The sequence below is a fragment of the Pteropus vampyrus genome, unplaced genomic scaffold, assembly GCF_000151845.1.
Source record: "Pteropus vampyrus isolate Shadow unplaced genomic scaffold, Pvam_2.0 Scaffold191, whole genome shotgun sequence".
Taxonomy (NCBI): domain Eukaryota; kingdom Metazoa; phylum Chordata; class Mammalia; order Chiroptera; family Pteropodidae; genus Pteropus; species Pteropus vampyrus.
The window spans coordinates 78853-106588 of record NW_011888972.1 but is presented as its reverse complement, the minus strand read 5'-3'; the positions used below and the strand labels follow the sequence as shown (position 1 = coordinate 106588).

The following is a 27736-nucleotide window of genomic DNA, read 5'->3' as shown; positions in this document are numbered from 1 at the left end:
GTTCTTCGGTCGCAAAAGGACAAATATCGCACGATTCCACTGATGGAAGGTATCTAAAGTAGTCAAACTGATAGAAACAGAAAGTAGAGTGGTGCTTACAGAGGCTAGGGGAGGGGAAAATGGGAGTTATTGTGCGCTGAAGATAGTTTCGGTTTTGCAAGATGAAAAAGTTCTGGAGATCTGAGGCACGACCGTGTGAAAATACTTGAGACCTGCTGCGCAGTACACTTAAAAAGGGTCGAGGGTGAATTTTATGTCGTGTGTGTGTGTTTTTAATCGAACAAAAAATCTTGAGTAGGAGGGACTGGGCTCTTTCTGCTGATATTCAAAGTATGAGAGGAATTTGAGACCAAGGAGATTCTTCATTGCTGACTTTGAAGATGGAGGGCGACTTTGCCGATGGTAGGGGCCACGTGGCAAGGAAAGTAGATTGCCTCTAAACAGAGTGTGGCCTCCAGCTGACTGCCATGGAGGATATGGGGACCTCAGTCCTACGACCTAAAGGAACTGACTCCTGCCACGACCACAGGAGTTTGGAAGCGGTCCCTAAACCTCAGACGAATTTATGGCGTAGCTGACACCTTCTTTTTAGCTTGTGAGACTTTGAGCGGAGGACACAGTTAACCTGTGCCTGCATTCCTAACCCATGGAAACTGGGAGAAAATTGATGTGTGTGTGTTCTGCGTGTATTTTTTAATGATGTTTTTACTTAAACACTGTACCTAGAAGCAGACACATAAATTCTTAACACAATTTATTTCCAGAAGCATGCAAGAAATTACTATCATTGTTTATGAACCGAACCACATATTACATACAATCAGTGAGTGGACTCGGGGTGATTCATTCTGTGGGGTTCCAAGGACAAATGGTACACACCTGACCTGAAACACAGAAGAAGTATAAACTGCAGTAGTCTGGATTGGAAGTATTCAATTTGTGACACTTCAAAATGACTACAAAATTTCCTTAACCCGACATACATAGTTACTATAAAAGTATCATAAGAATTTTTTTAGCATCTCTAGATGTAGAGTTTGTAACAGTTTCCAGGAGGAGCAAGTGCACATTTTGCCATGTCATGACTGTTTAATAAAAAGGATGTTTGCAAAAACCTAAATTTGTGATCACCAACACTTTATTTTAGAAACGTAAAGTTACTTGTGGAACTGGCAATTGTTCCTTATTAGACTATTTAACAAAACTGTCTATTGTTGGTAGTATGATTTAATTTTCAAATTAAGAATTCACATTTGAGATATATATATATATGTTTTCAATCATTCATAAAGCAACATCTCATATAATATGAAATGCACGATAATTAAAATGGCCATTTCTGAAGGCGTCTAAAAAGAAAATGTTTAGACTTGTAGCATTAGCAGAGTCATGTCCATTACATTGGATGTAATCTATTTAAGATTTTAGTATCTTTTATCCTGTTTCAATAATACCGGCTCAGAAATGCTTTATAGTTTACTTCACACGTGCTGATGATTTAGCCTTTTGGCACATGATTTTCTTCTAGAGCTAGATTGTTGCCCTATGTGGCTGGTTTCCTAAAACACTATTTTTAGTTCTATGATCATTTCCTGTGATAAATATTTTGACCTTCTAGATTTTCAGATTATTGCACTAAGTGGGAAAAAAAAGTTTTTCTGAGACTGAGAGACAAAGGGAGACACACAGAAATTTTCCAGATTCTTTCTGTAGCTTTCCTATTATTTGTAAAAATGCATAATGTGTCCAAATGCATAAAATGCATAATGTGCATAATAAGCCTGACAATAGCTCCGGCCTCCATCATGTTTTGTGACAAAACATTTGACAAAAAGCAATTTGATCCATTTATTATGGCTAAACGACACAGCCTTCCTGTTTTCCTTTTTTGCCTCGGGCTCACATTTTTAGAAGCACATATTTAAAAACAAAATACAGGTTTTTCCATATGTCCTTTAAGTCACTGTTCAATAGAGTCCAAAAATATGATCAAAATGTACTTAGACCAAACTAGAGCAATGAAGTTTTCTGTCTTTTTTCGCCTTCCATTTTTAACCAGATCGTTTGAATATCATATAAAGTTAACCTTTCACTTTACAGTGGCTACCCATGTCAGATGGCCATCTCGCTATACAGAAGCAGAAAACATTGCAATACCCTTTTCTTTCTGTTTACAAATTTAATTAATTTCTTGACATATGCTTTTATTTTTTATCGATATACTATCGGAACCTAACGATTTCAGATCACATTATAACAGGTCATATTCCCTTAAAGTATTTTATATTATGGATATACCAAGGCACACCGAAAAGTGGCTTTCTGAATAGAACAGTATTAAGATTCGCCCTCCAAAATGACACAAAATAAAAATTTAAAAGCATTTACATGAAAATCAGAATAATCTTAACTTGACACTACTAAATAGCTAGATCTTATGCACGTGTTATCACATGAGGAAAACGTAGGGAACAAGCTATGTATACGTGATAAAACAGGATTTAGGACAGTCCAAAGACCTCTGTGTACCATGTTTTCACAAGTAGTACATATAAATGCTTCTAGAAACATGGAGACGTCATTTCAACAACTATCACTAATATATAGTGGCCTAACTCTGCCTGCCATCTACTGTAGATGCACGTGAGTCACTCCAGATACGTTTTGAATTGTTTTAAAATAAAGAACTTTTGCAAAAGAGTAGTTTAAATGGCTTATATTAATAATGAGTTAACAACTCTAATAATTCTTAATCCAAATAGCTTATAGTGAACCCATATTATTAGTGCTTTCCATATTCCATCTTATTAGGGGAAAACATATGAGAAAATGAAAGAGAAGTGTCTACGACGTACGAGCAATGTTCCACCAAAATTAAGTACCTTTTCCCTTTCAAGCCAGAATACATAGTACAATGATATGGCCCTGTGCCTTTTTTTTTTTTTTTTTGGTAATATCTCAAGTCTGACTTTTAAAACAAATAGAGAAAAAGATGGGGATTCGGATATGTTTGAACGACAAAGCCAATGACTCTGACTTAAGACTTTTACCCTTGTGTCTAAAGGAGGGTACAGAAAACTAAGTGGCAAAGAAAGAAACATCTCAAATTACATGTTGCATTTCAGATAGGAACATTTTCCTTTAAAGCCACGTAACTGGAAACATTTCTGGAGAGGGCAATCTCAAAACACTGCCTTGCATCATTGTACCATGAATAAACACTGCTTTTCAAAACGGCTAAAAAGTATTAGGGATAACCACCCCCGTAACTACTGAATCAGAGGTAAAATGATTAACTAATGATTCCAGATTACTCAAGACTTAGCTAAATTAAAAAGAAAGAAAAGCTTTTCATAATGGCAGTATGGTAGGCGAGAAGACGTCCATATATCAGATTATGGTTTTAATATTTGTCTTAATAACCACAATTTCCACACTTTTTCAAGTAGAGTATTTTGGTGAAGGCAGAGGTCAAATCTAGCACATTTCACTAGTGACTACGTTAAAGAAAAATAGAAATCCACTGCGAAGCAATGCTTTCTTTTAATCTAAACCAATTCAAAACTACGTAAGCTTTGATGTTGCAAGAAAACCCAGTCCATTTGTGAAAATTCGTTGTACGATCAGGTTCTACCCAAGAAAATGTCGACTAAGCCAAAGAAGTTGAGATAAAACATCTGTCGAAAGTATAACAAAAATTACTATATAGGAATCTCAGACCATGTAATCTTTCTTTAATAATAGTTTTAGTTTCATAGGCCTTAATGTTATGCCAATTTGCATCAGGGTCGAATGTCAGAAAAGGCAACGGTTTCTAAATTGGTGGCATACATTTCTTTAAGGTTTTTCAATGTAAGTCCATTTAAAAATATACAGACCACTGGATGAAAATGAAGGCAACAGAAAACCAACGTTTTAAAACCGAAATATCAGCACGTGAAAAATAATTTAGGAAGAGTTTTGTAAAAGACACGTTGCAGATCTGCGTTCTGTTACCTAAGATTATGTCAATTCACAATTCTAAGTCTAAAGTATGACATTAATAATCATTTTCAGTGTATATGTAAATGCAGCGTTTTATCACATGAGTGTGTTTCCTCAACACTATCTTTTGAAAATAGGCCATTTAAAGAGAGCTTATTCTCAAAGTTCCATGAGGTTGGCTACACATGAAATGTGCTCTCAGTGCATAAAAATCACAGTGCGTAGCAGGAAAGGATTTGGGGGCGGGTTAAGGAGAATGGGATAAAATTCACCTTGTGGCTATTTTGCACATGATGGAAGACAATGCACACTTCTAAAACCTCAAGACTTTCCTCCTCAAAAATAAACTCAACACTTTTCTGACACGTCCCCACCCCTGAGCTAAGTGATTACCGTTTTCACCTAAAACTGAAAGTCATGGCAGCAAAAGATTTTGATAGCGGTGAAGGTTTCTGAACCATATTTCAGCCTCTTTCTGGAACCCCAAGTGCAAGACGCGGGGTTCTCGTAATCTTTCAGTGACGCTTCTGTCGATCTTTCATTTTGTTTGACAGTGGCAGCTTGGGAGATGTCTGTAGTGGTGTGCTGCCACGCAGCAGAACCACACGGGGATTGCAAGGAGCGCACCTTCACCGATGGTGGTGCTCCATCGGTAAATTGCAGGTCCAGGCACCCGAGACCTTGAGAAACAAAAAACTCTATTTTCTGAGCCCCCGGTTCAGTGTTTAATTGCATCACTGAATGGTCCATCCACATCTGGTTGTTCATAAAGCGAAACCTGCCATTTTGAGTGCTCGATTCTAGTGTGAAGTGTTTCATCATGGGAGCCGAAGCTCGAGTTTAAAAGGTAACAATCATCAGAACCGAGCAGAACAAGGAAAGAACCATCTGGCACATTCACTAGATTCCCCTTCTGCCTCCCAGCATGAGACTGGTCCCCGGCGCCATCCTTATTTCGGAAGGTTTTTTTCGGTTCCTCTGTAAGGCTGGTCACAACCCCAAGACCACTACTTTCCATTGAGTCATAAAGTCTTGTAACCCCAGCAGCCGAGTCAGGATCAAAATGTAAACGACGGCATACTTTCGGCCACATGGCATCCGTGCTGGTGAGCCCGCTGAAGCCCCTTTGGATTCGACTATTCTGCGTTGGAGGTGGCAATGGCGAACGTGGAGGGACATCATCATGACTCACCCTTTGGGCTCTGCAATGTGACGCCTGTGGTGCCCAGGGACAGGCCGTTCATTGATCCAGAAAGATCGCTGGGGTCATAGCTAGGTCCCGGTCTACCAGATTACCGTTTGGAGAGAAAGAGTTCTCTGCCACTGGAGAAGGAACCGCAGAAAGCGCCACGGCGGGAGCCACCCAGAGCGGAGCGGGGCGACCCTCCCCCCCACACACCCCTCGCCTGGGCCCCAGAACCCGCAAGGCGGTCTGCGGACGTGCGGGGACCGCCGCCCACGGTCACTGAGCTGAAGACGCAGGTCCCCACCCCGAGACGCTCACACGCAAGGTTCCAGGCTGAAGACGGCGACAGCCCTTTCCAACGTCATTCCGGGCTGGGCTCGCATCGGAAGGATGAACCAAGCCTTCGACTCTCGCCTCCTCCATTTTGATGTGCAGCTGCCCAGGTCGTAGGTCAAGAGGCCAAGGCGTTGCTGGGCGCATGTGCTGGCCGCGACAGAAGCGGACCTTGCTGGGCTGCGAGCTGTGCCATCTTTGAGGCCGAGCCGCTGCGGGAGAGGGAGGCTGTCACCTCCCCGCGGCAGGGCTCCCAGAGGGTGTGCCCCTGGCCTTCCTGCTTTTGTTCTGCAGAAGCCGCCTTTGAAATGACCCGTTAGGCTCTCGCTCTTTGATCTATTATTGCACCCTTTTCATCTTGACTGTTGATGTCACAGCTGGCCCTGCCTCCCCCGGAGCCGCTACCAAATATGGAATCGAGGCTCCCAAACTCACAGGCGGGTGACGGTTGTCGGACTGCCATGAAATCCCTTTCTTTTCTACTTTTCTCCAGGCTCGAAGGTGTCCGGAGGTTCGAAGACTCGTTGCCTTCGTTATGCCCGCTCACCCCGTCCAGGGCGCCGAGTCTCTCCGGGACGGTGGCGCCCGACATCTGCAGAGGCCGCGCTGCCGCTCGCACGTATTCTTCCAGCTTCGTTTAACCTTCGGAGCCATTTTCCGCCAGCGGCGGCGGCGGCGGCGGCGGCGGCGGTGGTGGCGGCGGCGGCGGCGACAGTGGCCAGAGCGTGCCTCCTCCGCTCGCTCGGTCGCTCGCCCAGCGCGCCGCGACTGTTACCAAATGTCTGCTGTTTTCATCGCTAAATTTGCGATACATTGTTATACAGTAACAGCAAACGAATTCACCACTGAGGGTGTTGGCAGGGTGACAAAGTTTGGGATCGGCGTTGTACAAGCGGCTGATTTCTCGCAGGCGATTCTGAATTTAGAATTGCTGCAGTAAATGGGGGGGAAGCCCCCCCAGAAATCAGCGTTAAAGAGAACACACAAAAGCATCTCCTTCGATGTCCAGGCAAGGCCTTCTTCCCCACCCTTCTCTAGCCTGAAGTCACTCCTCCCTCCCCAGATATTTATAGACAAGAATGAATTTTATCACGTAAACAGTACTCTTCTGTTTTCTGCTCCAGTGGCTTTTTGTGTGTACCTAATTGGGTCTCGAGTTTCTCGAGGGCAAAGGTCCCCTTGATTTTTCTGGCGCCCACAGTGCCTTGCACGTAGAGATGGAAGGGGGTTACCTGACCAGCCAAAGAACGGCGTTTGTCGGATGAGTAAACCCTTCAAACTAAACGCTGCACGTGCTGATCCCGCACGGTACCTGGACTGGGGGGAGAGGGGGTCTTGGGACTCCGACAGGGCCTTTTCCTTATTAAACCGCCGTCAGCCTCATCCTCCAGGTTTTTACGGCAGCAAAACGTACCATAACGTCCCCTGATTCTTCCCTCGGGATAAGGACCACAAAGTGAGACCATGGGGCCAAATCGCCTTGCCTGGAGGGAAGCCTGACCTGGCCTTTTCCAACAAAAAAGACTTCTACCGAACCAGCTAGCGCCCGCTAATCAGTAAGGCCTAAGCAGCTGCCAGCGGCAACCGAGAAAGTCCATTGTACGAGCTGAAAAGCTGAGTTTATTCACCACAGATGGGGGCAGTTGTGCGGGGGCGGGGGAGTGCAGGTTTTACCAGTTAAATCACATTAAGAGAAGAGGTTGGGCCATTTGCAGAGGAGTCTGTGACATGGACGTGATGGGAGAAATGATAACCATTACAAATTTTCTGAGTGCGCGTCTCCATAATTGACAGTTCGCGAACTGTCTCAAAGAAATGGAAGCAGAAAGGAAGGACTCGGGTTTTCGGTTAAGGTAGTCAAAGGCCTAGGTAGCAAAAACTTTTCGAACAAAATCACTTGACCTGTTTTCTTAGATCGAGGGCTTTTTGAAATAAAAAGGGCTCTGAGAGATGGAACTCGTTGCCTCCATCGGTTTATAATAATTTGTCGCCGACGTGGCGAGCCACCTTAAACCTTTTCGGAACAAGAGATGAGGTATCAAAATACCGACGTACAAAATGCACGGCGGACTCGAAAGTGCAGGAAGATCAGAAGAGCTGATTTATTCAAGGAAGTGGAGGCAGTTCAGACTCAACCCGGAGGTGTGGTTTATGCAGACGGACCGCGAGTGAATTCATCTCGCCGTGGCAGCGCCTTGAGCTAAATGAAATCACCGATTGTGACGATTCGCACAGCTATTTGATGGAAATGAAGTCATAAGTCAGAAAAAAAAAGTCATGCATTGTGAAGAATTTGAATCACCTTTAACATTTGTATGGCTGCCTTTGAAGTGCAAATTCTCAGCCCGTCCTTGATTTAGAAAGCGTTGGCGCTAATACCGAGGGCCGAACTATGTGAATCCCGAAAGTGCATTGGAAGTTTCGGGCTTTGTGGTCCAAATCTGAAATGTTTGGGCTCGTTTGGCCCTGTCAAGGGATAGGTCTTTTTCATCAGAGTGCTCAGATCAATGGCTGGAGTTAGCATTAAGAAGCGTGCAAGTTGGAACGTTCTCCACCGTGGTTTCGAACAGTGCGGTCTTTGAAATATAACCATTTGCAAGTGACTTGCTGAGAATTGACCCATCAGCTTTGTAACAATCGGTTTTCATACGAATAAAGTTGCTGCAACTTTTGTAGACGCTTTGCTGATTATCTTAACAGTTACACTCTCGGCTAAGACCCCAGCACTTGGGCAAAAATGTATCCGTCTAATGTGTACCTTCCTTTCCCACCTTCCGCCTCAGTGGTAAAAAAGTTAGACACTGTCATCCCAGACAGTGCCCTGATCGCGAGTCGGGTTGACAGGGTGACTCGCATGCGCTCTCACCACGATCGTGTTTGTCGCAATGGGCCCCGCGCGGAAGGTTACCCCAAGCTGGCGACTTTAATTAGAGTCATTTGGCGGTGGCGTCTCTTCCGCGCTTCTTCCGCGCTGGTACTCGATTGTAACAGAAAGTAGTTCCGGCTCGTGTTGTTTCGGCCGAGGAGCCGCCGCCGCCATTTCAAGACCGTGAGAGGTATCTGGTTAACCAGAGTTCCTAAGACTCGAAGCCTGTACCTGCTGTCGCCACTCGAACGTGCCAAAGCACTGGTACGGCTGCTGCCTTTTCACTGCTACCTCCAGAAACACTCTTGCCAGTAGTGGCGGCAGCGGGACCCAATCACCCCCTTCTCGCCCTCCCTCAAGAAGCTCCAGATGGCGTCTTCCGTGGGCAACGTGGCCGACAGCACAGGTACCGGTGTCCGTTCTACCTTGGCAGATGGCTCGTGGGGGTCTCGCGCCGTCCCTGCCTCTCGGCGCTCCCTTCCTCCCCTCCAGCCATCCCCATGACATCAGTGGCACTGCTGAGCCTTCCGCCGTCTGCCGGCATCTGATCGGCTTCTCCGGCGGCGTCCACTTCTGCAATCGTTTCCTCTTCCTTGGCTCCCTTTCGGCTCCCTTTCTTGCTTTTGAGTCCCGCTGATGTCCTGGTGGTCCCCTGTCTCGGGACGCTTCTGCCACACGTGCGCGCTTAGTGTCTCGCAATGGGCTGCGCTGGCATCCCTGCCCTTCGCTCGCCTTCGCTCCCGTTTTGTCCCCGAATCCAGCTGGCCGCACCTCTGCGGCCACCCGCCCCGGCCCTTTCCCCTCGGCCCGATGTGGTCCTCCGTTGGCCCGGGGCGCGGTGCCATTCCGAAGTGATCACACCCTCACTTTGCGCCACCCGGGGATGAGCGGATGCTCCCCGGCGTGCTCCGAGTCACCTCCGCCGGAGGACGGCGAGCCGCACCCCGCCGGCCAGCGCCCGTCGGGTGCTCCTGCGGCGGAGCCGCGGCCCCCGGGGGCGATCGGAAATTTCCAGGGGGCCCTTCTGCCCTGGGCCGATCCCCGCGCCGCCCCCGGCCCGGGTCCCACGCGCCCCTCCCGCTGGGAACCACACCCTTCCCCTCGCTGCCAGCCGCGCGCTCCGCGTCCTCCCCTCGGGGACACAAGCCCCGGCGCTGACCACCCCGCCGGCCCGGTGCCCGCTTTGTGCGACCTGCCCCCGTATTCCTCCGCCGCCGCCGCCGCCGCCGCCCCGGGGCTCCCATCCCCATCCCTGGGCTCAGTATCTCTTTATCCATAGGGCGTGTTTTTTTTTAAGTTTTCATCCCCGCTTGAAGAGTTTGTAAAGCAACTGGAGTGTGGCTGCACAAGTTCAAGGCGGTTGCCCTTTTCGACAGTTCAGTCGAGAGCGTTTGACGCTAAAAATAAGAGAACGACCAAATTATAGCAGCGTCCTTCAGCTGCCTTTCCCTACTGAAGCTCCTGGCGCGGGGGGGCCTGGGCTGCCGCTCTAGGGGTTCCCGTGAGGTTTTTCCGGTCGCTGTCTCTCGGTGGAGATCTGTCAGGGGTTTCATTTGTTGTCTCTGGACATCGTGCACTGAGCAATAGGCGAATCTTCAGTCGTATCTCATGGACGACTGCAGCAGTGGGACTAGTAATTAGCGGCTCCCGTCCCTCCTCGGCGTTTGGAAAGATTGAAGCTTTGTGCTAGCTTGCCCTTTTGTCTGTCTTCTTGTTTATGGGAGGAAGTCGGCATTTCAAGTGTTAAAATAGATAAGTGGCTTTGGAGAGTTGATAAAGTAATGTGTTTAAAATAAGGACTTAGGAAGTTCTAGAGACTTCTCGGAAACGTAATTTCGAGCTTCTGTGAGACGGATCACCTCTCCCAGATCTGGATACGAGTGTTTCTGCTCCTGTTTAGTGGTCAGCTGTGCCTTCTGTTCAGGAAATTTACTTTGCTTTCCCCTGTATGCAGGTCCCTTGCCAGCTCTAAGGGAGCTCGCTCAAATTTGCGCTGGTTACTGTGACCTTGGTAGAATTGAAATCATTTGCACATGGTTTCCAGTAATGTATCACTGCTGAAGTTAAAGTATTACTCTTGACAGGCAGCCAGTTTGTTTTTTTCCCCTCTGTGGGCTTGAGCCATCCCCTTTATCTTTATGTATCTGACTTAAGTCACTTAGACACAGCAAAGTGCTTTCATTTATTATTCATTCTTACAGTTTATCAAACGGTTTTATCTTTTAGCATTTTCCCATCCTTTTCAAAAATCATCACAGCCGTAGGTACTAACTGCTTGGTTTATTTGGGTCCTTTGCTGTGGCTTAATCCTTTAGTCTGTGTCAGCTCTTTCGAAAATGCTCGTGTTCAACCAGCGTAGGTGGGATTTACCCAATTTGGTCTCATTGTGAGCTTGAGATGGTAGGGGAGCAATCTAACCTTGGCTGTTTGTTTAAAATGTTTGCTGATCCCTTTAAACATATTGGCCCTCGACAGGTGAATTCATCTTGTTTATCAGCTGTTTTAAAAATAGCACCTTGACTCTTAGTTTTTTTCCCCTTATGCTTGTTACTTACTGTTGTCCTTAATGAAAACAAATTACTTTGTGAGAGATAAAAAAACATCAGTATAATTTTAAGAGTTGCAGACCACATCTGGTTTCCCTAGCCAGGTTAAGAGACATATTGTTACCAGTACGCCCACAAATCCAACCAAAAGCATGGGACAAGTTCTTAGTTTCCTAGTGGGTTATTCTGATGTTATTAAACCTTTGAGACCATGCAGATCACATGTTTTATATTTTGTCTCAGTATGTTAACTGTAAAGGAACAGTCGTTAGAATCTCTGATTTATCGTTTAAAAATATATGGTATTCATGCTCGTAAAAATGCCATCGTTTTTAGAAGCTAATATTTCTACCTAGGTCTGGGAAAGAAAGTCGATGGGTAAATTCTAAAAATGCCAATTCTGCACCTGATGTTAACTTGGGGGTATGAAAAACGTGCAGAACACTCTAGTGCTTTACATAGTTTCAAGCGTCTTCATCTTTAAGTTTAATAGACCATATTTTTACATTTTTTTGTTTGCATTTCTAACTTTTTGTTTTCCCCCCCCCCTCCCTCAAATGTTTTGATGATTCTCCAGAACCAACGAAACGTATGCTTTCCTTCCAAGGGTTAGCTGAGTTGGCACATCGAGAATATCAGGCAGGAGATTTTGAGGCAGCTGAGAGACACTGCATGCAGCTCTGGAGACAAGAGCCAGACAATACTGGTGTGCTTTTATTACTGTCATCTATACACTTCCAGTGTCGAAGGCTGGACAGGTAGGAGATATGGGGGTACCTGCTGGTGACTGCTGCCTCTGGGTGCTGAGCTTGAAAAATGACACTTAAATATTTGACCTTGAAAAATTTTCCAGTCCTGGGTTTCAACTGAGCCACCAACACACAACACCTGCTCTCACGTCCACTTGTGATATGCTCAGCTGCCAGTTGTTGTCCCTCCTCTGGTGGTGGCAGTTACATTATCAGTATGACTGGGAACCTTTTCTAGATTTTTCCACCTTCCTCTGCTGCTTTCTTAGTACGCATCTGAGCATCCAGTCTCACCTTTGTAAGATGTGACATCTCGAGGGATGGAATACTCAGAAACGGCGGTGGATGTGCTGTGGTACGAGGCGCATGTGTGGTTCAAGTTGCAAAGGCCATCACTAAGTCGTTAGGGCACGCTCCTTCCGGCTACTCAGTCGAATTCACCCAAAGGGAAGAATCCGTGTTCTTATCCTTTTAATAACTTGTCTTTCTGACTGACTTACACATTTAAATATGTGTGTCATTAAGTCTTAACAAACGCAAAGTGAGACTCGCCGCGCATGGCCTTTTCATTCTTGGTCTTACTGGTCATGGTTTACCATGTGGCAGTTTGGTAATAAGGGTCTTGGAAGAATTTTGTCTCACAAGGAGCAAGAGCGTTTCAGTTGGAAATCTGGGATATCCCCACTTTTGAAAACCTTTGATTTCCAAAATTTTCCCCCGTGCGCTGGTTAAAAGCCCATTTGACCGTTACATAACTTAGTGATAGCGCAGGGCCTTCAGAGACAGTTACACATAGGGCCAGACCTTCTCCCTCTGCTGTACACACCCATCCTTCAACGCTTTTCGCCTTTTCCAGATCTGCTCACTTTAGCACTCTGGCAATTAAGCAGAACCCCCTTCTGGCAGAAGCCTATTCGAATTTGGGGAATGTGTACAAGGAAAGAGGACAGTTGCAGGAAGCCATTGAGCACTACCGGCATGCGCTGCGTCTCAAACCGGATTTCATCGATGGTTATATTAACCTGGCCGCCGCGTTGGTAGCCGCAGGTGACATGGAAGGGGCAGTACAAGCTTACGTCTCTGCTCTTCAGTACAATCCTGTGAGTAAAATTTTAATGGTTGTTATTTTCCCTTGACAAAAGCCTGGAAAGACATCGTTTGTTACTTCAGACACTCATGCAGATTTTTGCATGGAACGAAGTCAGGAGTTTACAAATGTCTGTCTACTTAAAATGGGGAAATTGCTTTGACCGGGTCTGTATCATGTTTTGAACATTTTTTTAAATTTTGTCTTTATCTAGCAAGTTGTATCAGAAAACATCAAAATGATCCTTACCGCAAGAAACTGTATGTCTGCTTTTATAATGCCTGTAAAAACACAGAACACACGATTGTTTCTTTTGGTCACATTTGCATAAATTCTGATAGGTGTTTGCAACAGTTCATTGGTTTTCAAGGAATAGTGGATAAAAGGGCCTTACTCTGTAATATGAAATAGTTAAAACAAGATGCCGGTATCTGGACCGGTGATGGGAAAACTAGGATGCAAAATTCGTTCCTTCATATCCTGTTCTCGTTTCTTTCCGCATAATTAGAAGTGTTACAGTTGAGGTGCTAGTATCCACACCAGGCTTTAGATAACTTCTTAAATTATTGTTTTGATTAGTTCTTAAAGACATTTGCATTGCCGATGTTTTCTAGGCGAATAAGTGAGGCCCAGCTGGCAGACATAAAGTTCACACTGTGTTAGGGTCTCCGAAAGACACACAAAAAGAGTGAGACTTGCCCTCGGAACTTTTGATGTAGTTAGGGAAAGAAGATAGATATCCATTTAAGAGGTAAGTGATAAAGAGAGGGATCGAAGGCATCCAGAAGAGAATGTGAGAATGCATTTCCAAGCTCATGCTGTCAACATTTAGTTTTGCAACACCCCTGGAAGTGGTTAATAAAGAACCGTTGCAGCTGCCATTTATTGAGTCTACTCTGCTCACTGTGCCAGTTGCTTCAGACGTCAGACACTGGTCTTAATGCTTACAATGATCGTTCAAAATAGGTGGTATTTTCCATTTTACCAAGTTAAAAAAAAAAAAGACTCGGGGGTTATGTAATTTTCTTGGGATCACAGAGCTAGTAATGGCAAAGGGAACTGTAAAAACCTGAGCCTGGATATCTTGAAAGCAAACATCGAAGAGAGAAAAGATGAAAAGGGGACGATGTGCCAGGGGGCGCCCACCCCAAAGGCAGAGCGCTTGAGCACAGCGTGGAAACCGTGGGTGATGTCCCGCTCGCCCTTAGTCCCTCCCTGTTCTACAGCTCAGGAGACTGGAGCTTAGTTGAGCAGTTAATCTTGCCAGTTTAAAATTAAAAAAAAAACTTATGCATCGTTGTTTGTATGGATGCAGTGAAAAGTCTCCCAGTTACTTCTCGGAGGCAGCCGACGAAACCACTTCCTTATGTGTTCTTTCGGAGCTGCTCGACGCCCGTGTGTGTAAATTCGAGTGACATTTTGTAATTTTCCTCGCAGTAGTATCTGGCTAGTTCCCCACAGAAGGTTTTAGAGAACCTTCTCGGATGCGCTGCCTCTGGGGCTTGGACCCTGTTCTTGCCAAGGCTCAGGAGCCGCTTGTGCACCCCGTAAGTTCTTTCCCTTTAGTAATCAGGGCTGGTTTCACCACCCGTCCCTTTCCCCGCTCGACCGAGTGTGAGCTCGCGTGTGCCCTCTTACACGGCTGTGGCCCTAACATCTTGAACTCTGATCCCCTTGGCTCAGGTTTCCAGTTGCCTACATGCGTAGCAGAGCAGCCTCTGCTGCTCGCAGCATACCAAGCCGTAGGAGTGTCGTGAGAAGAGAAAACTGAACTGGGAGAGGAACCATGCTTTTCAATATGTAAGCTGTTCACAGGAAGCTTATCGTTCTGCCCTGCCAGAGAAGTGAGAGAGTCCGAAAATGAATCATGGGACTGCCCTTCGAAGGCACTGAACAGCTATGCAGTCCCATCTGGTTCTGTCTCTGCTGGTGGAAGGTGCTGCTTTATTTCTGTCTTCGCCAGCAAGGATGAAAAAGGGATCGTGCCAACTACCTTGATTTCCCCTCGATCCACCGCAGTGACCGTGCTTTATCTCAGGGTACCTAGTCTTAAGAAGACTTACGCTTACCGTCCAGTGCCTTCGTCAGTTCAGTACCGACAGAAGCTTCTTCCTAAATCGTGCTCTTGTTGGCCTGACTCAGCCGTATTTGGCATTCTCTGAAAAATATTTAAAGAAACTCAGGTTATTTTAGTTTTGCAGCAGTGAAAAAGTAAAATGTTGTGGTATTTTTCTTGGTAACCTGTTTTCAGCAATGTTTACCTTTTTAGGTTACTGGCTTGTCACTTAAGAAATTATTTTGTGACTCGATTATAGAAAGATTATAGAAATGACTTTAAAGACAGAGCTGTTTTGTATCTTTCCATTCCCAATTGTCTTCTGTAATGTTGGATGATTTAATAATGTCACTAAAATGTTAGTCCTTCGCATCTGGAGGTGCCGTTGTTGCTGGTAATCCTCCACGTGACAGCTCACGAGGGGCGCCCGTACCCGGCCATCCCTTTTATGAATTATGTGTAAAATTGCCTTTTGTGAAATGCCTGTAATGCCGGGCTGCTCTAAGGAGCTGTTTCTGTTGGTCGTTGAACCACTGCTCCTGCTTTGACAGGGGACGCGTAGCACCGAGAGCTGCTGGCAGCGTGACCGTGACATGTTACCGTCATGTCGTTACTGTTGCAGGCCTCACGCATATAGCTACACTGCAGAAAGCCCGGCTTTCCTATTCTGCTCCGCTTGCCGTGCAGATGCCACGTTTAAATGTCGGCGGGCTTATCGTGTGTACAGCACTTTGTTAGGAATTGGGGAGGTGGGTTGGGAACAAGTCACAGATTAGAATATGAGATAGGACCTGACCCAGAAAAGATAAAGGTGGAAGCGCCTTGCACGATTATTGTTGGAGAGTATTAATCAGGAGATTTTCTCGAGTGGGTGCTTAGAACCTGAGCATTCTGGAGGAAGGTAAATAGCAAGCAGACTTCCTTGGCTGAAGTGCTTGAGTCAAGTAGTGACAAGAAGTGAGTGCAGTAGAGCGGAGTCAATGGGAAGATTTAGAAAGAATGGAGCGGCTGAGGAGTCTGAATTGAATTTGAGAGGCAGTTGAAAACTAGGTTTTCGTCAACCCGGTTTGACGTCACGTGTGCGTGCGCATGTGTGTGGCGGGGGCGGGGGCTCTCGGAGGAAGTGCAGGAAATAGATGCTATCTTAGGAGGGCGCTGATACAGAAATTCTTACTCATTTCTGTCTCCTTACTTGTGTTCATACTCTTTTCCCTGGTCTACAATGCTGTCCTCCTCTGTCTACTAAAGTCCCGCTCGTGCTCGCTGTGGCAGCACGTACACTGACATCGTAACGGGACAGAGAAGATTAGCATGGCCCCTGCGCAAGGATGACCCGCAAATTCGTGAAGCGGTCAGAGAACAAACTGACGGTCGCCAGATGGGAGCGGGGTGCGGGGCCTGGGTGAAAAAGGGGAAGGGATGGAGAAGTACAAAATGGCAGTTACAAAACAGTCCCGGGCAGGCGGAGTACAGCATGTGGAATATAGTCAGGAACATTGTGATAACTGTGTCGTGGCGGGCGGTTACTACACTGATGGGGGGATCACTTCGTAAATTATATAAATGTCTACCCACTCTGCTGTACACCTGAAACTAGTATAAAGTAATACCAAACATCAGCTGTAATTGAGGAAGAAAGTCCCACTCATCCTTTATGGCCCAGCTTAAATTTCTTTTTGAGTTCATGAACCTCTCTCAAACGCTTTACCACCGTGTGGCATTTAATGTGTATGTACCTTGTCTTTCCACATAGACTGTGATCCCCTCTCGGTTGTGGGCTCTATGAATTTCCTTCCTCTATAGTCCCAGGCATCTTCCTGAGTCGAATGAAGGTTTCCGTAAAAGGCGTTACCCTGAGAATGGATAGAATGGGCTGTGCGTGAGGAGTGTGACTCTCTTAGCAGACGTGGTTTTGTTTTGACAAATAAAGCAGAGCTAACGTCTTAGGTTTTGAACTTTGGGGAGAATAGAGGTATCCTTGAATTTTCTAGAAGTTAGCTGTTCATGCATAAAGGTTTGGATCCCCAGGCGGGAGAATTGGATTTCACTGTTATATTTAAAATAAGATATGTTTTACCTTTTTCTAAAACTGCCTGTTGGATATCTTATAGTGATCTTAAAGATATATCTATTTTTAATTGCTGTCATTGTGTTAACTTGATTTACTATGCTGTAATGGATCTAGATGCTATAAATAAATATAGATAACCTGTCAGGATTTGGATGGCATTTATCCAAGAGTTTATAGAAACTAGAGGGTAAAATTATGCAATAGTTGGCTACGGCTACGACGTATAGCCTATTGGGGTCATCGTTGGAGAATTATTGCAAGCCTTCTGATTATCATGGCTCAGAAAAGACATAGGAATTGGTAAAAGTCCAAAGCTCCGTATAACCACAATGATCACGTGTAAGTAGAAGGAGCACATGTGAACAGATCGGTTTGTTGAGTCATGGTCTGCTAAAATGGCAAGGGTAACCCTTAAAGTTTGGGGGGAAAAACATAAAGTAGATAGCAAGATTATAGAATTCATTACTTCTGAGAGAATAAATAGGGTTAAAAAGGGCTTAGACTCATTAGAGGAGGATAAGTCTGTGATAAGATCAGTGGTATCTATAATGTTTTGGGAGGTGGTACTAGCCTTTTGTGCTTGAGGTCACTGGAGACAACCATTCTTTCCCAAAACACCAGTCATTGCTTGATGGACAGCCAGATCGGGCCGATCATGGGACTGACCCAGTATGGCCGACCGTGGGCTGTTCTGTGGCAACCGGTTCTTTGCCGGCTGACTTTTGGATCACCCGATGGATGATAACATACAATCCCAAAAGCCGTTTATGAGTAAAATTAATCACCTGATTCTGGAAACCATAGTACACTTGCATGTGGAACAATATATATGATGATACTTGGGCACAGTTGACAAAATTTCCCTTTCCGGGGCTTAACTTAAGGCTCTTCCACCCATGTAACAGTTTGGAATAAGCCGCCTCCCTATTGCCATTGTCTCTGCTTGTTGACTGATTTGACTGACAAAGGCAAACAAGGACATATAAAAATTTAAGCTCACTGTCCCGATGACGTGTCTCTCATACTGATGAACGGACTGGCGAGTCAGATGACTAGCAACACAATCGTGCTGCTAATAAAAAGCAGAGTCAACTGCTTTTCATTATTCACCCACTCAACTCTAATGGCACTTAATACTAATGGGTAATCTAGTGGCAGGTGCCAGGACTGAAGCTTTGCTTGGATGGTAATCCTTCTAACAGTGAAACGGAGTCAGGGTTTCTAAATATGCTCGACGGTCCAAGGGTAGGTTTGCTGATAGCTAATCGTGGCTAGATCCTTTTTTCCACTATGGAAAATTTTTGGCCCTTGATATGGGAGTGATTCATCAGAACTTTGAACAAAATAGTTGAACAAATATTTGATCCCTTTTTTTTTTTTTTTTAAACCACGGTTGGCATTCCGGGAGAGGAGAGGCTGCAGTAAGGCCCGTGGCCTTTTGTCTGAAACTGTTGGGATCAAATACTTTTTAAAATTCAGAACTTGTAGGGTTTTAGAAAGATGGTAATACTCTCCTTAAAACTCCCAGGTGGGCCTGGAGCAGCACCTTCCCGTAGAAAACATGTATTTCTGCAGCGAAAGGTATGCGTAGTCACACTTAAGTGGGATCAATAAATTCTAGAAATAACTTCGTGCCAGTTCAGGTCAGGCTTAATCATCAAATGAGTTTTTGGAACTTTTTGGAATTTGGAATGGAGGAGGAGGGATTGCGCTTCTGCAGTTACATTTGTCATGCGGTGTCTTCGGTTGACAGTAAAATGACAGGGAGCCACATGCATAAATAACTATCAGGATATTTGGAGTCGAGAAAGAGTATAATTAATGCCAGTGTCTCTGGATTTCCAGGATTTGTACTGTGTTCGCAGTGACCTGGGGAACCTGCTCAAAGCCCTGGGTCGCTTGGAAGAAGCCAAGGTAGGTGTTTGCTAGAACACATTTAAACGTCAGTGTTACGAAAACGTGTACTTTTTGCCAAGTCTTCAACTCTTCATTGAGCTATCTTCACAAAACAGTCCTATGAAACTGAGGAAAGCTGACGGCACGAATCGCCTCAGACTAGAGCAGGGCCAGGCTTTGGCAGATCTGTTCTAAATCTGGGGGTAAAGCAAGAACCTGAACGTTTTGGAGCCTTTCTGCTGAGCTAGATCATCTTTGTAACAAAGGGCTCCGACATGATCTTATGTGGGAATAAATAACATTCCTTCAAATCTGAGGCTTGCCTGCTGGTGACAAGCAGAGCGCCTGTGATTTGGCTCAAGACTCCTGTATGATGCAGGTGCCATTGAAAATGCTGCTCTTCTAAGTCCTTTGTGGCTTGTAAGTGGAGAAGAATTTCATCCAAATGTTACCCCGTAATACTGGCATTTAAACTCTTGTTTAACCTTCCTCCCTTCATCTTCCTCACCCCTTTTACAGTGGAAGAAAGGCTGTTAAAATGATCGCAAATTCATAATTGGAACATCCTGCCCCTTCTTGTCCCCGCTCCCTCCCCAAGTTCCTTTTTCCTCTTTTTCCAGTCCTAGCTGTCTGCCTTCTTTTCTTCTTCACTTCCTTCTTTTACTCCTCCCCACCCCACCTCCTTTAAAAAAAAAAAAAAAAGGACAAAGCTGGTTTGTTTGGGAAATGGACTGATCGAAAGAAAACTTGCCAAAGTGGAAAGGTGGCTTTTAGCATTCTGTGTTTCCAAATAATGAATTTGAACGCCAGGTTGGGTTATTAAAGCTTTCGGTATAATTTTAAATTAAATTTATAAATGAAATTGTCTTGTTACAAGCCACCTTACGCAACCGCGCTGCAGGGGTGAGGAGTGGGGAGAAACCAGAATGCTTCTGAAACTCCCACCTGTTGCTCTGAGCCCCACGCGCATGCTCATGCGTGGAGTGTATGCGCAGCGTAGCTGTCTGTTTGCTTCGGCCAGGGAGGGAGAAGGCTTTTCAGCACCGTCTCGTGTTAAAAGGCACTAGTTTTAAGTGCATAGCTCATAAATTCTGCTGACACTTTGGATTAACCTTACGTAGGTTTCCAGCTAATGAATTGTGATTGATTTCCATCTTCGCCGACAACGCCAATTGGTAATTTATCGAACAAATATTTGATAAGCTCCTATTAATTGTCACCCACAAGCGGACAGCTAACATGAATTGCACTTCACCGCAGCTTTAGAGATCGGTTTAGGCTGAGACCTTGCGCCTGCCTTAGGTTGCTGACCTCTTTATTTCAGAGCTCTGGAGACACCTAGTTTGAAAAATGTGATTCTGTTTTTGTGAGAACCTAGTGAACAAGAAAATACTCTTGAGTGAAACGCAATGTATTTCTTTTGTAATCAGTGCATTTGAAAATTCAAGCCAGCGTGTTCCTAGTAGACGGAAGCAAAATTAAGTTGTCTTTGTGGAAAACGCAGAGCCTTTCTTCCAGCACCCCCTGCTGTATGCAATAGCCCTGATTAACCCTCTCCCTTCTGCATGTTCCCATGTTACAGACTTGAGACTGTCCTCATTCCCATATGTAATAGACATCCAAAGAATTTCAATTGCTTTGTTGAACTTTTACTAATGATCTTGTTTTTATTTTCTCTCTTGTTTTTGGTTTTTCACCATTGATATTGTATTTAGAAGGTTTCAGGTGGGTGAAACCTCCTATTCCATGCGTAAGGTGCCTCGCTGAAGGGAGCTCGAGGCCTGGATCTAGGGCAGACACACAGCTCCTCCTCTTCCAGCAAGGAACGCGCCGCAAAGTCACATGATGACAAATATGGTAACGGGTTTGTAACTGCCACAGCAAAACCATTTGCCTCCATGCCTGAATCTTCTGTCTTGTGGCTTCAGAAACAGCTTAAAATAATTTTATTTACGAGCAAGTTAAGTAAGAGAATGTTTTATACTATAGCCACAATTCTGTCAAAGATAAGTAAAAGTTAATTGATATTAAAATTATTAGAGATAATTTACTAGTAAAGCTTCTAACTCTTCTCGTTGTTCATTTTTTTCCTTTTTCTTCTTTGTTTGGATTGCAGCGTTCTGCTCTTCTGATGACGCGCGGTGACCCTGCAGTAGCGCAAAGGCTGCGCAGCGTTAACGCGCCGCGCGTGCGAATGACCCCTGTGAACGGTCGACTAGATGAGTAATCTGACTGACTGGCTCCCTCAGTCCTGTTCTGTAGCCTTTTTGGATAAAATTGGGTGTTGGCGAGCCTCGAGGCCAGCGAATCGCATTGAACACGCGCTCTCTGTGGGCCGGTCTAGTGGATTAGTGGATCTGGTTGGCCGTTTGCTGCGTGGGGCGCGCCCTCCGCAGCGCAGCAGTTCGCAGCGAGAGCGCAGAGCGACGCTGTTAGGCCGCGCCGGCGACGTTTGCGCTCGCATTACAGGGACCTCAACCTCGGTGCAGCCCTGTCATGTGAGGTTTCGGCGGCGGGGGGGCGGGGGGCATGGCATGGCATGGCATGGCATGGCGGGGCGGCGACGTCCGGCTCGGGCTGGCCTTCCGTGTCCCACTTGGCGGAAAAGCGCCCTTCTCTCCCCGGTAGCACAGTTTTGACGCTAGCGAGGGTCGTGGCTGTTTGTCCGTTTTGATTTTGATTTTTCTTTAAGCGCCTGCGGCACCCGGTCTTCCTAGGGGGGCCTCCCACCCGAGTACGCACCAGGCCCGACCCTGCTTAGCTTCCCAGATCAGACGGGATCGGGCGCGTGCAGGGGGAGCGCGGCCGTTCAGAGCAGCTTTTCCCATACTGTGTTTCACGGCATTGGAAGGAAATGCCGGGAGGAAGAGGCCCGCGGTCGGCTGAGTCCAGGGGACTCCGCGTGACCCCTTAACGGCCGAGGGAAGTCCGGGAGCGGAGAAGCCGGCGTCCTGTTTTCCTGATTGTTTGGTCGCGAACCCTCTTTGCCACGGACGCCTGTTAACTCGGAGAACACGCTTTGGGAGAGTGGGGTGGGCAGACGTGCCCGTCGGTGGCGCCCTCTAGAGGTCACTCGAAAACATGGCAGGAGCCCTTGGGCGTTCAGACGAGAGAGGTCTAGAGAGGTCTAGCGCAGGGTCTGCAGGCAGCTCACGTCCCCTCAGGTCCCGGTGGAAGGGTTGCTCATCGGTTGGCAGAACTGAACATGCTGGTTTGCACTTGGGTTCCGGTGGCGCAGGCGCAGGAGCAGCCAGCTGTGGCAGCGCATTAGTTTTGGCGCAAGCGAGCCTATGCTGCAGGGTCACTTTTGGCTGGTCAGAGAAGGAATAATGATATCACCTTCTCCTCCCCCCCCCAATCTTCTTCTTTTCCCTTTACAAATTTTCCCCTTCCCCTTTACCTCCTTCCCCTCCCATCTTCTTTCATTAACCCCTCCTAAGGCATGTTATTTGAAAGCAATTGAGACGCAACCGAACTTTGCAGTAGCTTGGAGTAATCTTGGCTGTGTTTTCAATGCACAAGGGGAAATTTGGCTTGCAATTCATCACTTTGAAAAGGTTAGTCACGAAATTAATAACTGGTATTCACGAAGTGCTCATGCGTGCAGGGTGTTTTTACTAGAACTAAGTAGCAGGCCTTTGCTTAAGCGGTCACATAATACCTGTTTCTCAGACACTGGTGCAGCACTTGCCGGATGGCGTATGAGATGGTAGTTTCCAGTTTTGCATTGAAAATGCGCTTGAGTAAATACAAATTCTGAAAACAAAACAAAACAAAAACCAAACAGCAGCCTTACTGTGAAGAGACAGGGCTTCCGGGTGAAAAGGCCGATTGCAGCTCTGGGACAGGAAATGTACAGAATGAATCTGGAGTGCCTTGTCACAGCAGAAGGCAAGGAAGTTCGGATATATTACTTTGATCGGGTCGAAAGGACTCAGGAGGCAACTGGAAGAGGCTCCCCTTGGCTAAAGATGGGACTGGAGCATCAGTAGGAATAATAACTGAAATATGTCGAAACTCGTCAAATAGTTTAAGTCCATAAATTCTTCATTATACTCAGTAGAAATTCATCGGTCACCTTTGGAAGATAAGGAGCAGCTCATTTTGAAAACTGGTAGGAAAGGGAAGAATAAAGTATACGACCCGCCTCCCTTGTATGAACTGGACCTCGGGTGACCCAGTAGTTGATAGGGAGAAGTTTCTCTTTATGGAAGTGTTCTAGCTAAGAAATGAAGAAGAAATGATAGAATCAGAATTATCACCATTAATAGGTTTAGGAATTTATCCGTGGCAGAAGAGAGACAATCAGAAGTTACGTATGCACCTTGTGATAGAAGTAGACGGTTCCACCAGGGAAGTAGCCTTGCAAAAAGAGAAAAGAACCCAAATCTGATTAAGCTTGTAGTTCTGATTTCTAGTTTACAGGAAATAACACGGGGGGAAAACATATTTTGTCTAGTCCCCGAGATACATTTTGAAGTATTTTCTGATGGACCGGTATGTCTGGGATCAGCCTCAAAATGACCTGGGAAGACGGAGAGTTAGGTCAAATATAGACTAAGTAAGATCGAATACGATGCCGAAGCTGCATAATGGAGGCCTGGGAGTTTGTCATAGTCCTCTGCTTCTGTGTGGGTTTGAAATTTTCCCTAATAATGAAAAGTTAGAAGTTCTGGGGGTGGACGTCTATCACTATAGACCATCTACGTTAAGTGTATCGTGTTATCTTTACCATAGAGTCGCCATCAAAGCGAAGAGGCACGTTCTGCATGAATGTTTCACGTGCTCAGTTCCTCACCACCTTCACCTTCTCAGGGTCTCAGGCTTTGCAGTCACTCCCCAGAGGGGTCCCCACCTCTCTCGCTCACTGGTTCTCCACCTCAGTTGCACATGAGGTGCTTCTAAGTGATCGGGGTGTCCTGGACCCATGGCCAAAGGGTCTGATTTAACTGGCCTGTGATGGAGCCCAGGCACCTGTTAGGAGGGGAGTCTTAATTAATTTTCTGCAGGGTTGAGCAGCGCTGCTCCAGAGACACCTACCTACCTGGACATAGTTTAAGACAACTTCGAGATGAAATCATTCAATGTGTCTGAGTGTACAGCTCTAATTACGTGGCTTCCTAAGGTCTTCTGAGTATACAGTTGTTATTGCGGTAGAGATTTTCTTTTTCAGTGAGAGCTGGCTGCTGCTTCCTGCCGTTTTTTTTTTTTTTTTGTTTGTTTGTTTTTAGAAGAGTTAGGCTGATTAATCACGAATAAAATAGGGCTAACCAACCATTGGAAGTATTCAGCTCAATGAAATTGGAGTAGAGCCAATTTAAAATGTTCCCTTGAGGACAGTTTTTGCTCTTCTTTACATGAGAAGTTATTTTCATAACATCGAGATTTGTAGGGAGTGAATAATGAGTAGGTACTAAAATAATTGGGTTTTAAAAAATGAAAAATAAGATTTAATTATATTAGAAAATTTCATCGGAGGTCTAAAATTATCTCAAAATAAAAAATCGTAATCGGGACGTTAATCTGCAATCCTGACTTTCTCTAAGTAACTGTCTTGTAATTTTTAGGCTGTCACCCTTGACCCCAACTTTCTCGATGCTTATATCAACTTAGGAAATGTCCTAAAAGAGGCACGGATTTTTGACAGGTGAGGAAATGTTCTGTTTGATCAATTTTCTTGAGTCTTTGTTGTGTTGACCTTTGAGAGTTTAGACTGAAATTATGACGGTGGTCCATTGAAATAACATTTTCCTTTTCCAGTACGTTGCTTTGCCCTGACCACGTCTGCTGTTACCTTTTATGTATAGGTATCACTGCCTGATTTTATTGTTGGCGTTCCACAAAGCCATTATCCTCACTCGGAGTTCAGTTGAAAGTTTCTTTCTTGTAAAAATGTTGATATGGTTATCTTTTAGACTGACTTATTCCTTTGATCCTATTCACGAAGCTAAGTAAATCCTGACTTTCAACTTTCTTTGTCGTTGTCAAAGGAAAGCCTATTTCTTATGTGTGAATAGGAAACTTTTCAGTGTAAAAAATATATTTTATAAAGGTGCAGTTTCGATCGGAGGTTTAGTGTAGCATGACTTAATGGTAACTAATGACAATTAATTGAGACACTCTGGTATAGCATAGCATGAATTAATTGTAACAAAGCATCCATTAAAAGTTAGTTGCATTTCGTGTGTGTGTGTTCTTTATTTACAGAGCTGTGGCAGCTTACCTTCGCGCTCTAAGCTTGAGTCCAAATCATGCAGTGGTGCACGGCAACCTGGCTTGTGTATACTATGAGCAAGGCCTGATAGATCTGGCCATAGACACCTACAGGCGAGCTATTGAACTGCAACCACATTTCCCTGACGCTTACTGCAACCTAGCCAATGCTCTCAAAGAGAAGGGCAGTGTAAGGACGTTTATTCCGTCTATTTCTTTGTTACCTGGCAGGATTAAAAAAGTCTTTTTCTTGTACATACTGAATTAAGTATCGAGGCGGTAAATTGTTTTCCTTTGGAGTTTCGGTTAAGAGGGAAAGTAGCAGAAATACCTATTTTCGGGAATCTTACCAGCCGTTAGGCTTAACTGAACAATCCTTAGAGTGACGTCACTGGCGGTTCTGGGAGCCCCCCCCCCCCGTATGGGCTGCGAATCGTTTGCTTTGTTTCCTAGGTTGCCGAAGCGGAAGACTGTTACAATACAGCTCTCCGGCTGTGTCCCACCCACGCGGACTCACTGAACAACCTGGCCAATATCAAGCGAGAGCAGGGGAATATCGAGGAGGCGGTCCGCCTGTATCGTAAAGCGTTAGAAGTAGGTTGAGGGGGGCGCGGCTGGGGCTTTCGCCTGTGGGGTAGTAGAGGGAGGCCGTCGAGTTCGCCGCGTCGCCCACCTCTTAGGTGGCAACAGCGGCCGACTCATTGGCTGGACCGGTAATCGAGTACCTAAGGTACGAGTGAGAACCTGTGCGACATTTAAGACAGGCCCTACATTTTGAGTTTGTTAGTTTATGAGTAGATGAGCTCTGCACGGAAAAATCGCCCAGCGAGCTACAGTTCAAGAGAACTTACCGATGAATATGTAGTTTCCGCCGCGGTGGTGGTTGGCAGGTGTGGTATTTTAGTAGCAGCGAGAGATTTCGGAAGGCAGATGCTGCACTGTCAGCACGAACGAAGATGGAGCGAGGTCTGCCTCGTCGTGTTTTGAAACCAGGAGACCTGTGAGATAAAGGAACAGGCAGGATTTGAGCTACTCGGCTTTGAAGCATGAGTAGGCGTGGTTCTAGAAGGCGGGAAGAAGCGTAGGGACGTCAGGGTCCCCCAGTAAAGTCGCCGGAGTGAGTCAGACGTCATCACTGCTGTCCTGGCGGGTCTCCTGAACGCAGTTTTCCCGTCTCCTAGGTCTTCCCAGAGTTCGCTGCTGCCCATTCAAACCTGGCGAGCGTGCTGCAGCAGCAGGGGAAGCTGCAGGAAGCGCTGATGCACTATAAGGAGGCGATTCGGTGAGAGGCTCCCAGCCTTCTCTTTTCCTTCTTAAAAACGATGTTTAATGCCTGGCATTTGGCACCTTTGGCACGTGCTAAAATGACTTTCGATAAGAACAGTAAATTCGGCGTTACTGGGGGTTCAAGGTTTTGGTACTAGATACATCCCACCTGTGTCCCGTCCTTTAGAATCAGTCCTACCTTTGCTGACGCCTATTCTAACATGGGAAACACTCTGAAGGAGATGCAGGATGTTCAGGGAGCCTTGCAGTGTTACACTCGTGCCATTCAGATTAACCCTGCGTTTGCAGATGCCCACAGCAATCTGGCTTCCATTCACAAGGTACTCCTGTTGATGATTACAATGTGTGCCTCTTAGCACCTACTGTTTAATTTTAGAAAAAATTTTAACCATTCCACTCTATTTCTAGGATTCAGGGAATATTCCAGAAGCAATAGCTTCTTACCGCACTGCTCTGAAACTTAAACCCGATTTTCCTGATGCTTATTGTAACTTGGCTCATTGCCTGCAGGTAAAGAATAACAGGCCAGTAACTGGCTTTCAGTGTTGTAATCACCTTTGAACTGTTTTGTGCCGTATTAATCAAAGCCTGCCTGGAGACTGTTTTTTAATAGGTTATCTGACTGACATGACTTTAGGCCAAAGACACGTAAATGTTAAATGCCGGAGTAGGGCTTTCTGTGTAACTTCTTCTTTGCCTCCTCTAGATTGTCTGTGATTGGACAGACTATGATGAGCGAATGAAGAAGTTGGTCAGTATCGTGGCTGACCAGCTAGAGAAGAATAGGTTGCCCTCTGTGCACCCTCACCATAGTATGCTCTATCCTCTTTCTCATGGCTTCAGGAAGGCTATTGCTGAGCGACACGGGAACCTCTGCTTGGATAAGGTGCGAGTCCTTCAGTCTTTTTGTTGCTAAGTAAGACACATCCATAAGCTCCGGGAATCGAATGTGTTGCTTAGTGAGTTATCGTAAGGCGAACGCCACCCGAGTTGAGAAATAAAGCTTTGTCAGCTGCCCAGAAGCCCCTTCCTTCCATTGTGTCCTGTCTCGGTCAGAACCCAGTCCGTCCCAAAAGGTGGGATTCTTGACTGAAACAGGAACAATAGACCGACGGCGTTTTCCTTTAATATGAAAACGATGTTTGACGAAGTGTTCAGAATTTTATACTCACCTTTGAGAATTAGAGCAGGACGTACTTGATCAAAGGTGGGAATTTGCTCGGCAGAATCTATTGGAGTGCTAGGTGTAATTCTGTTTTGTTTGGGTTTTTTTTGAGGCTCCCTTACAGAATTTTCTGAACTGCAGGGTTCGTCATGCTGTCTACACCCACCGCCTCCTTTCTACAAGTTTTAGATTTGCTCAGGCTATTTCTGAGGGAACATGTCAAAGTATGAAGCATATTGTGTAAAATGCTAACGTTGCGTTGAACTGGCTCTGTGAATTAAATGAACTGTTCTGGGC

The 27736-nt window shown here is 45.6% G+C and overlaps 1 protein-coding gene, 1 long non-coding RNA gene and 1 other non-coding gene across 4 annotated transcripts in view; all 3 read left to right on the top strand.

The window, feature by feature from the left end:
• Window positions 1-8495: 8495 nt before the first annotated feature.
• The window catches only part of OGT (O-linked N-acetylglucosamine (GlcNAc) transferase), a 41470-nt gene continuing 22229 nt past the window's right edge, over window positions 8496-27736 (top strand). Inside the window, exons 1-12 of one of the 2 annotated variants that reach the window (XM_011371419.2) lie at window positions 8496-8775; window positions 11493-11673; window positions 12521-12764; window positions 18724-18792; window positions 22215-22331; window positions 24342-24421; window positions 24982-25177; window positions 25441-25581; window positions 26169-26269; window positions 26441-26594; window positions 26683-26784; window positions 26981-27160. In XM_011371419.2, the coding sequence (XP_011369721.1) occupies window positions 8739-8775; window positions 11493-11673; window positions 12521-12764; window positions 18724-18792; window positions 22215-22331; window positions 24342-24421; window positions 24982-25177; window positions 25441-25581; window positions 26169-26269; window positions 26441-26594; window positions 26683-26784; window positions 26981-27160 (1602 nt within the window). In that variant the 5' untranslated portion in view covers window positions 8496-8738. The remainder of the gene's footprint in view (window positions 8776-11492; window positions 11674-12520; window positions 12765-18723; window positions 18793-22214; window positions 22332-24341; window positions 24422-24981; window positions 25178-25440; window positions 25582-26168; window positions 26270-26440; window positions 26595-26682; window positions 26785-26980; window positions 27161-27736) is intronic. The other variant, XM_011371420.2, reaches the window with a different exon arrangement.
• LOC111746470 lies at window positions 12771-16441 on the top strand. The gene is made up of 2 exons (XR_002783128.1): window positions 12771-13502; window positions 14435-16441. It is a non-coding gene; the product is annotated as an uncharacterized LOC111746470 (long non-coding RNA).
• On the top strand, window positions 16064-16170 carry LOC111746508. The gene has a single exon (XR_002783143.1). It is a non-coding gene; the product is annotated as a U6 spliceosomal RNA (small nuclear RNA).